Source organism: Podarcis muralis, chromosome 6 (assembly GCF_964188315.1).
Source record: "Podarcis muralis chromosome 6, rPodMur119.hap1.1, whole genome shotgun sequence".
Classification (NCBI taxonomy): Eukaryota; Metazoa; Chordata; class Lepidosauria; order Squamata; family Lacertidae; genus Podarcis; species Podarcis muralis.
Window position 1 is genome coordinate 63,306,678 of NC_135660.1, and position 12,210 is coordinate 63,318,887.

Genomic DNA, 12,210 nt, shown 5'->3' on the forward strand with positions numbered 1-12,210 from the left:
AGTCGTCGGCGGGCGGCTTTCTTCGCTCCCTCTCCGAGCAGAAGGACAGGCCTGCAAATCTCCGCCCGCCCCAGCTGAGGGGGGAGGCCGGCCGCCTTCTCGCCGAGCACAGCGCCTCCCTTGCGGTCCTGCGAGAAGGCGCCGTGCGTGGTATCAGGCGCCCCCAGGTGTGGTGGTCAGTAGCGAAGGGCAGACACTTGATGATCATAAGCATTGCCCCTTCTAAGATTAGGCAGAAAAAATAATGACGAATTTCTGCTCATTATGGATTCCCTCATATTTGCAGTTAAGGCAGTGAAGAACACCTTGAGGAGTAAGGGGAAATTTCACTGAATTCGATGCAAGTTTTAAGGGCTCGCCCACCACTTCTGTTTGTCCCGTGATTTCTAGGCCTGAGAGGTTTTTCTTTCAAATTATTTTTATTAGTTTTCCAAATTATTGCGAATCAAACCAAATTACTTTAATTCAATACAATTAAAAAACAACAACAAACAGGTTTCCCACTCCTGTTGCGAACAGGTTTTTCCACTTACCCTGGAAAACCGGCTGTTTACTGCTGAATTGGAACAGACATCCTGCAGAAAACCCGATCGATGTTTGTTCGCATTCAGCAGTAAACAATTCTAAATGTTTCAAAAACTTGTGATCCAAAAAAGGCCAGACGCACAGAAGCCACATTTTATTCAGCTATAGTCTTGTTAAAGTATATTCTCAAGTAAATGGAATGTTTTCAAGGATGGATCATAGACGTCTCTTAATGAAATAATTCTGTATGTTTATATATATTAAGGGTGTGCTGCAACCACAATATTTGCCTTGTGTCTGTATCTGTAGCTTTTGGAAGCAGCCTGATCTGTTTTGGATCTGCTCTGTCATTCCAGTTCGATTCAGGTTCATTTCTGTTCATCCAAATCTCTGTTTTGCTCCCTTTGACTATAATGGGGAACCTAAAGATGGTGGTCATGTCCCCCCCCCCCTTTTTAACATAAGTGGGTGGAATTTGCAGGCAGATGAGCCCCTTTGACTTGGATGGAGCTTGCCAAGTTCCATGCATACCCATTCATGGGTTTTCATACAGAGAACTTTTACAATTTTTTGTAAAAAAATGTTATCTGCCAGAATTGGATGCACATTTTAGGCATGGTCCAGCGTACTAAAGGGATGAAGTCTGTCGAATTTCAGAAATAAAGGTCCATTGGTTGTTCTGAAATGAAAAGCTTTGCTATTTTCAGGTGTGGATTCCCCTTTGGAAACTGTAGACATAAGGGAGGTGCCCCTGGGTAGAAAACATGTCAAATTTCAGACAAATAGGTGCAGACTGGATGATGTTACCTTCATTATATCTTAAAAAGCAACAACTGGGAGAATGATTTTTTCTCACTGCTCCCCCGCCCTTCCTGGAAGCATCCTCCATGAAGAAAGGAGAGAGCTATGGTTTTTATGGAAACAGCTATGTGAGAAAGAAGCAGGATACCTCAGTCTCTTACCTCTGTCTCATGCCCTGTTGTCATAGCCAAAACTCAAAGGGGAATGACAATCCACATCCTTCCCCCTCTCTGTCAAAATGGGGACAGGGAAGGGGGCACAATTCCACTTCTTTCTCCTCTCAAGCTCTGGGTGTTTTCCCAGACATCTTGATTTCATTTCTCAGCAAAGGGGAAGAGGAAAAGGCTGTGTGTTTGTTGAAAAGCTACTTGGAAGGTTGGGAATTCCCTAATCCACCTTGAGATCTCTTGCTTTGGTGTAACCCAACTCAGTAACATGAAAGACTACCCTGAATCACCTTGATGTGCCTTGTTATTTGGGTATACGCACAGCTAATGCACACCCCTAATATATATTCCACTATATAATGGATGTGATTTTCCTTTAAAGGAACTCAACTTAGTGCTTGCAAAAGTGGCATCATGTGAATTATTCAAATAACTCAAAATAAATAATTTATACATACCAGGCGATAAAAGCCAGTCCCTCCCTCCCCTCTTTTGTCATCCCACTCCCAAGGAACTAAAAGTCTATTTTTTTATGAATGAATCTTGATATAAGTCTAGCAACTGGGCCAACATAATCACATTTTGTGCACGTAGGAGAGAAGATTTATAATTCTTAATTATACTTGTTATACAAGCTGCAAGAGGCAGCTTCCAAGATAGTGAAATTCTAGACAGTGACCATTTCAGCTGCTGAGAAATAAGATTTTTTTTGTGTGTGTTTGTGAAAACCATGTTTAAAAAGCCAATAGTTCTGGATAAATAATAAGGTATGCTATCTATCAGACTGGTAATGGAGAATCTTTTAGGGTTTCCTTTTTATTTTCTTGTTTATACTCTGTGATCTCAGATATCTATAAATTAAAACTGGTCCCAAGATTTCCATGAAGAAGAGGTTGATGAGTCACTTTTCAGGAAAATGCAAGCATGCCCCAGGGTGCTGTCTCATATCTATTCCCTTTAAAGGCAGTGCATTTCCCACATACTGCTGATAAAACAGGTAGTTGGAAACCCCAAAGAGTCTTGTGGCAACTTAAAAGATAACACATTTAATAAACTTGTTAGTCTTTAAGGTGCCGCAAGACTCCCTGTTTTCTGCTGCAAGAGACTAACATAGCTACCCTTCTGGAAATAGCTGAGTGGAGATAGTGAATGTTCATCTCTGTCTCAACAGTTGTTCCTTTATCTTTCACTAAGGCGAGCTTTAACAACTAACATCCCCATCGATTGGTCTTAAATCTGCATGTAGGAGAGCCTCAATGGCCATGAATCTTACATCCAAATCCCGTGTCCAAAAGTCATGGGTCTGAATGGTTCTTCTTATTCTAATCTAAATGTGTCTTAGAATGACTTCAGCAAAATATTTCCATAGAACCAAAATAGAGAACACTGTATTCTGCTATTGATTTTTGTTCCTAAGTTGTCTCTTTCTTGAACTTTTTCCAGTACAGGTACGACCTTGAGCAAAGATTCTGCAAACAAAGCTGCTGGATTCTGGTGAAATAAGATAGTGATGGCACAGGTGATCAACAGCCAGTTATCATGGCCCTGTAAGTTCCAACTGTTGGTTCCCCAGGATTTAAAAATCACATCACACACCCCAGACACTTCAAATGGCACCTGATGATCTACCTCATTTCTAGGTGAAATAAAAGTCCTAAAGGAGATACCAGAGACCCCATGGCACTTTGAAAGAAAAGATTTCAGTTAACTAGCAAGGATCTTTTAAAGGTTCTGTTTGGAAATATCCAGGAATGGGGCCTGCCTAATATTGTATAGGTTAATACGCCACAATCATGGGGCACCACCCAAAAAGCACAGTTATCATATCAGACACTTTAATTATACTAACTGCAATGTTAGATTACTTATGGCATTGTTTTTGTGTTGTTCCTCTGGAATGTTCTGACATCTTCAATTTATTGAATTTTATTGGGAAATCATATTTGAGCTTTGTATTGTGTTTTCAGTTGCTCCATTTTTTACACTTTCATCAGTAAGGTGATGCACATGTCCTGCAAACAATGCACTCATAATAGGTGGGACAAATGGTTGAATAGATCCTAGATTTCTTAGGTTATTCAGTTATAGAGGGACTATGTTACAATTTTGTTATTTTTCAAGAAGTTAATTTGAAAACAACCAGCATAAACAAAATGCTGAAATATTGTCTTCTGTTTCCTTAAAAAAAAAGTCATTCATGAATCTGTGACTTAAGAATGTGCAAAAGAATTTTCTGTTGTTTTGTTTTGTATTACAGATGGTCTGTGGCCCCAGATTGACAGTGTTGTGTTTGCCCATCTCTAGACCAATCTGTTCCAAAAATAAGTCTTCATGGGTTTTATCCTTCCTTGGGTCCAGGGCTTTTTTTCAGCTGGAACTCTCCAGAACGGCATTCCAGCACCTCTGAGCTGACCTTGGAAGTTTGGAGAGAGATTGACCAGCCTCAGCAAAGCCTCGCTGTGCTTCCAGCTCACGAGGAGACCCTCCCCAGAGCCTGAAGGGGACGTCCTCTGTGAGCTTTTTGTGAGCCAGAGGCACAGTGGGCCTTTGCTGAGGCTTTTCAGCCTCCCGGCTAATAGCTGACACATGAGAAAGCTGTGCCTCAGCTGAGCAAGCCCCCAGCTGCTCCGGAGCCAGAGAGGCCTGGGGTGGGGGCTCCTTAAGCTGCTGTGCTGAGGCACGGAAGCCTCTCCATGCCCCATGCTCTGGCTCACACAAGGCATAGGGATGGGGAGAGGTTGCTAGGCTGATCAGCTGCAGTGCAGCCTCAAAAAGCCTCTGGCTGGCAAGGGAACTACCCCCCTCAGCTCAAAGAGATCCTCGTTGGGCTCTGTGGTGGGTCCTTTGCATTCCAGCACCCTTTTCTCTAAGGAAAAAAATCACTGCTTGGGAATATCAAAGGAAAGGCCACTGTTTGGATATATATTCCCTGCTCCAATATGTCGTATCTTCCATCCAAAGATCATGTCAAGTCAGATTGCCACAGCCTGTTTTTGCTGCAAGTGAGAAAGATACAAAAAAATTACGGAAGATTTAGTTGTTCCATAGTCGGCATTAAGTATGTGTCACAGCAAAGATAGATTTCTAATACCCGGGAATTTGAACAATCCACATCAAAGAGCCAGTGAGGATCATCCATAGTACAAATGTCTAATTTAAACATTAGATGTGACCTGCACCACCCTAATGGATGTTAAGCCTCAGGAGAGCTCCAGGCTATGTTCCCCTCGCCTCCCCAATTAATCTGGCAAGAAGTCGAAATGTTCTTCTGGCAGTGGATCTTAGTGGTTGCGCCAGTAGGAAGGGTAATCCCTTTCAAAAGGGTTTATTTTGTTTATTGTGGCTGAGGTAAAACAGAGCCTCAGTTGGTCTGAATTTGGCATTTGCAACAGAACACTTCACAAGAGCATCACTAGGAATGTAAACTCAGAATTCCAGCAGAGGTTCACAGGGAGAATTTCTGATCTCAAAAATCTTTGCTGTGTAACTGTTTTTGCAGCCTAGCAATGGCAATCAGCTTCTGAGTAGAAACATCTAAGGCTTCAGTGCTGAAGACTGTGAAGCAGTTCCCACAGGGCCCAGTTAAACGCACCCCTTCCCTCACCCTTGACGCACCAGCCTTGACGCATGGTGCAGCATTGTTATTCCATGTGCACCCTGAGGCTCAGGTAGAATGTTCAGGTTCAGCAGAATCTCTCCATGCTTTTCCTTCAAATGTTCCAGCAGCTAGTTTTACCTGGGTCCTTGGCATGCAGAAGCTGGGGAGAAAGTTGCACTGGTGAGGGTTGGCACCAGCGCATAGCACCCTCAGACAGTTGTGAGCACCCCAACAAAGTCCACTGCTGATGCTTACCTTTAGCCACTCTTTAGCTCTTGTTTTCAGACCTGGAATGCCAGGCAGTCTAGCCATCCTATGAATTTCCCCCAGTGCCCTGGGGCAACAGTACAGCTGGGCCATTGCATGGCATTTAAAGGAAGCCTAACTCTGCAGCCTGGCCCTACTTTGGAGTTCTGCCACCTCCAGGAAAATTCATAGGGACTTGCTGATGGAGGGTGTCAGGAGCTGGAGCCAGGTGTAGGTCAGCGATAAAACATTAAAGCACCCAATGTCAGTGACATTAACTCTTTATTCAAAGAAACAAAACAGTGCAGTCCTAGTGGTCGCAGCAACCCTTCCCAGTAGGTCTTGCCCCAGTGAAGCAGTTGTGAGGACTGAAGGTCCCCATTTTTCCACCACTCTCTAAGGCTCCATCCCTGGTTCCTTCCCCAGCAGCCTAAGGCTTCCGCATCTTGCCTCTTGTTGCCCTGCCCTCTTCATTTCTCTACATGTTCTGGGAAACCGGGGGGAGAGGAGCTTGTCACAGCAGCAGGGGGAGACTCCCTAGATTCTTCAGCCACCTTCCTCATCTCTGTCTCCTGTCCCCATTCCTTTCCTGCCTCTGAGTCTGGACTGCTCTCTGCCATAGTCTCTTCTTGCTCACTAAACCCTGTTTCCTCTTCAGCTTCCAACACCTTCTCCTCCCAGTGTGCCTCCTCTTCTACCTTCTGAGCATTCATCGTCTTCACACCACCTATCGCCAGGCTCCGAGCCTTCTTCGTCTGGGGGTTCCCTTGGAGGTTCCCCAGCTGGTGCCTCCTCCCACTCCTTGGCATCTGGCTAGTCCATGACAAAGAGGAGCATTGTTGGTGGAGGTAGACCACCAAAGGGCTGTGATACAGGTTTCAGGTTGGGAGCTCGCCATGATACTGAAGGACTCTAGGAGCCATTCTGCTCTCTGTGCACTCAGGATGGTAGATTGAAACAATAGGCATGTGCCTTGATTTTCGCAAAAGCAACTCTGTAGCACTTTAAAGACTATCATGAGGTAGCCAATATGGCACCCTCCAGGTGTTTTGGACCACAACTCCCTTAATTGCACACCACCAGCCATGATGGCTGCCCTGATGGAAGTCCTAGTCCACAATATCTGGAGAGCACCATGTTGCCTACGCTTGGACTGTCACATTTACAGCCACAGGCACTTTTGCTGAATGACACTCATTTCATCTGAGAAAATAGGCATTAGCTTCATTAGCACCAGTTTAATCGGCAGATTAATCAGTGGTGGGCAATTTTAATCTCTGAGGATACAATTTGAGTGCAATTTAAGGACATGCCAATTTATTTTCCAAGGCTATTTTGTTCTGTTATTATACTGTGATGGAACATGGAAAAAGCAAGATATTAAATATCACCTTTCCTCCTACTAATGAGTGGTAGCTTTTATTTCTAATTCTAAGTTATCTCACACTTTTTTCCTATCTCAAAAAAGACCCAATGCCCTTCTATCAAATTTTTGATACTATGCAAATTTATGTATATAGTGTTAGCCAATCAGTTAATTGGTTAAAAGACAGATGAATCCGCAACGGCACTTTTAAAATAAGTTGGAAACCCTAGAAAATACCCCTAACAAAGTGAATTGAAACATTCTTATATACAAAGAGGGAGGTTTGGCTGGGTTTCTTGCTTTGATGTGTTTATTCCTCCATTAGTGTTGTAAATAGTTCATCTGGCAGAGCAGTTGCCAAAAGCAATTATATTAACTCTCAGATGCACGTAACACCTAATTCCAAACAGCACTAGGATAGCCAATAATACTGTGTGACAGGTTTGGCCAATCAGAATCTTCTAATGTCTTCTAGATACTATTCATCATTATTTTAATTTAAGACATGCCAGACAAGTACGAATAAAGTAAAACCATTTAAAATAATGCAAATGTAACAGTCCATCTCTTACACAGTAGTATAAAGAAGGAATAGTGAAGAGGGCACATAACTTGAAGCAAGCTATATTGGGACATGAAATGGGTCTCATGTTATATAGGATCTTTTCAGTTTTGAGCAATTGTATGTACTCAAGGTGGTAAATGAAAAGCCGTATGTCAGCTTGCTGGGAAGCATAGTGAAGGCAACAGGCTCTTTGCTTTCTGCCTAAAAGCATATTCCTCCCTTGAGTTCTGCTGGCCAGGAGGAATGAATTGAAGGCATGTGAGTCTGTCTAGCTACTGCTGATTAGGTAGCAGCAACACAGCTTCTGAGCTGACTCACTGTAGAGCACCACATATCAGGAGCAGTCTATCTGTGCTGTGTCAGTTTAGAATTTCAGCAGCAGTACTTACTGCCCATAAAGGAATACATTCGTTTTTGGCTTAGCCCAGATTTTACCAATCATTTTGCAAGTGGAACTGTTCTGGGATAATTGCTATTTTATACATTTGGAAACTTACCTATTTGGGAACTTGCCTTGGGCCCGGAAATTACTAGTTTACAGGATTGCTTTTGGGTGGGCGGGAGGAAATCTTTCCTTTCTTCCGGGCAAAGAGGTGAATTGGAATACTGAAAGGAGCGAGCTAACGTCTCCAAGGAGTCGCCTGGCATCCCTCCACCTTCTTTTGTTTCTAATGGCTGTTTCAGACCACCCTGCTGCAAGAAGTAACCAAGGTATGCCTCGTCAGGATTTGTACATCAAAGAGGCTGTATGGCAAACGCTCAAATTCATGATGAGAGGTGGAAGCTTAAGTCTTAATAGGTTTTGCAGAATGTACATGACGGCATTCTTCTTGTTGCCAGGCTACAGTAGCCACCTAGCTATTACAATAAGAGCAGCAGAATGCAAAATGAATACAGTAAAATTCAAATTGAGGAAATACAGTGATGAGTGGCTTTTTCAAGGGGATTGCACTCCAGGAGCTCAGGTGCACTACCATTATTCTTAGCCTGGGTTTAAGGGGTCTTGATTTAATGCATTGGCTGAACTCCACCTACAATATCAGAATGGACTGGAGGATGAAACTATCAGACTGGCCTGGAGAATAAGCAGGGCTTATTTCAGTTTGGTGAAAATCCTGGCTGTCGGTATGCTGTTCCACAAAAGAAAAAGCCACTGCTTTCCAAAGTGCTGAAGAGATCGTCCCTAATCAACCCTAGAATTTGCCAGAACCTGGCCCTGCTCCATGGATTGCTATCAGCTTGAAATGATGATGGAGCAAGATAAAGTCCAGGCTATGAGGAACCTCTGTGCAAGCACCTTTTTTGAGCTGTTGCTGTTATATCTGACACACACACACCCCCCACGAAAAGGTATTAAAGGGAACAGGTACTTACACAAGCTGTAGAAATTAGAACGGGATCATACTGGTTTACTGAAAATGTGTGCAAGGAATGGTCCATGCAGGAAGCATCCTTCTTTTCCTGACTTGTCATCAGGCATGGAAATCAACAGCAAAGGGAAGCTGGGTGAGTCTGACCCCTCGCTACCAGATTCAGGAGAGGACAAACAACCCGGAAAGGCAGCTGAATGCCTACCTGCTTGTGGGCTTCCCATAGTCATCTTGACAGCTAGTGTTGCAAGCCAAATGCTGGCCTGTCAAACAGCCCCTTTGTCTGATCCAGCGGGTCTCGTGTTATATTTCTGCAACCAGTCCTAGAGGAGAAACAGGCACCACTGGGGCTGGGACTGAATAGATCTGGGTGCTGCTTTCCTTTCTGTTCCTCCATCCTTTGCGGCCAAGGTATGGTCTGAAGTTCCATTCAGCATAAACACAGGACAATTTTCAGAACCCTTCATGCATTTTACTCTTCCGTATGCTGGAACTTTGGGTTTCTGTATTAATGGAGTGATGCTTGGTGCTGGCTGGGTTCCACAGTGATGCAACGGTCCTGCAATGATGCATGCCCAGCTGCTGGTTCCCTTTTCTCCTCATAGCCATTCTGGTCCTTTGTAGGTGAAGCTGTACCTCTCAGTCCACGCCTAGCCAGTGTTGTGGCCTTTACATGTCATAGAAGCCAACGCCTTCACTATTGGCCATGTTGCTCTGGGGCTGCTCTAAAGGGCATCAGGTTCCCCATCCCTGTCTCTAGGCCAAGCCCTGCTGCGAGCCTCTGACCACATTCTGCCCATCCCCAAATAAATCCACTCTAAAGGAATAAAGCAACATTCCCTGTTCAGCTTTGTACCTCCGCTACTCTTTATCTGCTACTCTCCTGTCCTCGAGATTCCAGTCTCCCTGGCAACAGTTGCCTGGAGCTCCATATGTTCACCTGGCCCCTCTTGTCCATCACCTTCCATCCAGGTGAAGCTTCCCTCCTCTACCACACTTGACTCACCACTGGTGGGGATGTTCAGGGGAAATTTGATTCAGTTCACATTCAAAGACAAATGCACCTAATACACATTTCTGAAACATTGTGGGAGCTGCAAAACAGCCATCCTTTGAAATTTGCAATTCTCCAAATTTTGCAATGCGATTCTCCAGGCAAGCAATGTGTGCAAACCCCCCCCCCCCCCGCATAAACCAGGTAAAGGGTGCATAAAAAAGCATATATTGGTGAAAATAACACACACCACTGTATTATATTAGGTGAAATGTTCTTTGCAAAAAATATGTACATTAGACCAAAATGGATACAAAGCTGTAATTCCTTAACTGTCCAGCTGAGCAGGTGGCGACCCTCTATGACAGTGAGCCTGGCAGTAGATCCTTAGCACTCACAAGGCCAGTGTGACCTGTGCCTAGGCACATTCAATCCAATCCATACCTGTTTCTCCAGCAGAAAGAGGAAAGGAGAGCAAATCTAGGAGGAAATCAACCAGGCATCTTGACATGGGCCTCAACAGAAAGGTTGTCTTCCCCCAAAGATTTGGAGAGGTCACAGTGATTGAACTGACAATTGGGAAACCAGATTTCCACAGCTGAAGCTTGAATGAGCCATTAAAAAAAATATCCATACAACCCACATAATCTTATAAACAGATTGATGAGAATACAAAGCAGATACCTGGCTTGGCAGGAATGGGAATATAAGTTCATTTTTTATTGCCCTGTAATAAAAATAAACCATTGCAATGTTTAGACTTGTGGTTAAACCAGATTGTGAGAAGTAATCTTTTGGGCTTTGTGGTGCTGGGCTGGAAAATATGAACAAAGGCATTGCATTCTACTGCATAATGCATGGGTATAGGGAGATGTGTGCAGAAGCTGGACACATGTGGGGCAGGGGTTAAATGAGGAAAAGTTGCAACATCTCATTGTCCTAAGACTCAGAGAACAGACTTAAAGGGAATCCAGAGCCATTGGGAGCTGAGCAGAGTTTGCAGTTTTTAAAAATAGGCCATTAGTACCACGACAAATCTATTGTCCTGGCTCTTATTTTCATTAGAGACACATTTTCGGTTTGAAAACAGACATTGGCTGATGCATTTACATGTCAGGCACTAAAGTCATCAAGCAGGGAGTCCCATGGATCAGTGTTTGCAGTAAAGGGGAGCTCACCATTGTCAGGGGGTGGTGTTTCGTTAAAGCCCCTCAGCAATAATTTGAGCACTGCACTTATTACTTTGTTCCTTGCATCAGAAATGACTGTTGGTCAGTTTAGTGGACTTCAGGTAGTTTGGCAGATCCAGTGACAGCAGAAGGCCATTCCTGGGCCACTTCCTGTTACTGAGTTTCCAGAATGGTTGCACGCTTTCTCTGTTTGGGCAACATTCTACAGTGGGAGATTATTTATGTCCTGGTCATTTCTCTCTGCTCAACTAATAGTTGCTTGCTACCTCACTGTCTTCCTAAAGGAACTTGCCTGCCCTTGGCCATGAATGACTGACAGGTTCACTTTCACCACCTCAATTCTATACAAGTCCCAACCTCCAAAAAAGATGGCAAGAGCTTGACTACCTACCTGCCATAGTGTTGGACTTGCTTCCATCCTGTGTTGTTGTACTCAAGTCAATGGATTGTGCAACCACTGCTTAACAACCCCGTAGTGATACATGGGATGTCTGTGTGTTCTGAACCACAGCCCCAGCAGAGGGCTCATGGGAGTAGTTGGGTGCAGAGATCCCAAAGGAGGAGGCCAAAAATACCAGAGTGATCCGTTCTAGTGCCTTATTTAAAAAGGTGTAGACTTACAGCCTGACAGCTCTCCTCACTGAACCCAGGATGGACACCACAGCTAGGAGATGGCTTGTCCATACCCAAGCAGAAGTGCGTATGTTCGTCATCCACTAAGCAGCATACGTAACATGGCCTAGGGCTTCCCATAGCTCCACCTGCCCAGATGAGGGCATGGGCGGCAAATATCCAACTCTTCCAGCTAGTTCCCCTTTCTGGGCTCAGAGCCCAGCACCCAAAGCCCACCGATAAGGATAACATCAAAGCAAGCCAATCAGCTTATATCAAAGCAAGTGAATATGAGCATATATGAGCTCATTGCTACAACAACTACCAATTAATTGTGGGGTTGTCTTGACTGCCAAGATGGTGTTAGCAAAGCTCCCAGAACAGTTCACCTTTGGGTCAACACGCTACGAAAGGTGTTTTGGCCCTTTTCTACATAGGTCTACCCAGTGGCGTAGCGTGGGGGGTGCAGGGGGGGCCGGCCGCACCGGGCGCAACATCTGGGGGGGGGCGCTCGCACTCGCAGCTCTCTGCCCCTACCTGGCTCACTCAGGGTTAGGGGGCGCAAATTACTTGCCTTGCCCCGGGTGCTGACAAGCCATGCTACGCCACTGGGTCTACCCCTAGCCTCAATCTCGAGAGGGGAAATGAGGTTCACCAGCATGAGATCCACTTAATACAGGCCTACAGATACTAGATGTTCAGCTTGATAATAGCACTTCCTGTACCATTCTCTGTTGGTGATGTACATTCCTCTCAAATTTTGTGCCTCTCCAACA

The 12,210-nt window shown here is 44.5% G+C and overlaps 1 protein-coding gene across 6 annotated transcripts in view; it reads left to right on the forward strand.

Annotated features, from left to right (window-relative positions):
• The first annotated feature begins 30 nt into the window (after positions 1-30).
• LGI1 (leucine rich glioma inactivated 1) overlaps positions 31-12,210 on the forward strand; it is a 29,646-nt gene continuing 17,466 nt past the window's right edge. For 2 of the 6 annotated variants that reach the window (XM_077930444.1, XM_077930448.1), the window contains exons 1-2: positions 31-167; positions 2,937-3,040. In XM_077930444.1, coding sequence (XP_077786570.1) covers positions 3,033-3,040 — 8 coding nt within the window. In that variant the 5' untranslated portion in view covers positions 31-167; positions 2,937-3,032. Of the gene's footprint in view, positions 176-2,936; positions 3,041-12,210 lie in introns of all 6 variants that reach the window. The other 4 variants (XM_077930445.1, XM_077930449.1, XM_077930446.1 and 1 more) reach the window with 3 other exon arrangements.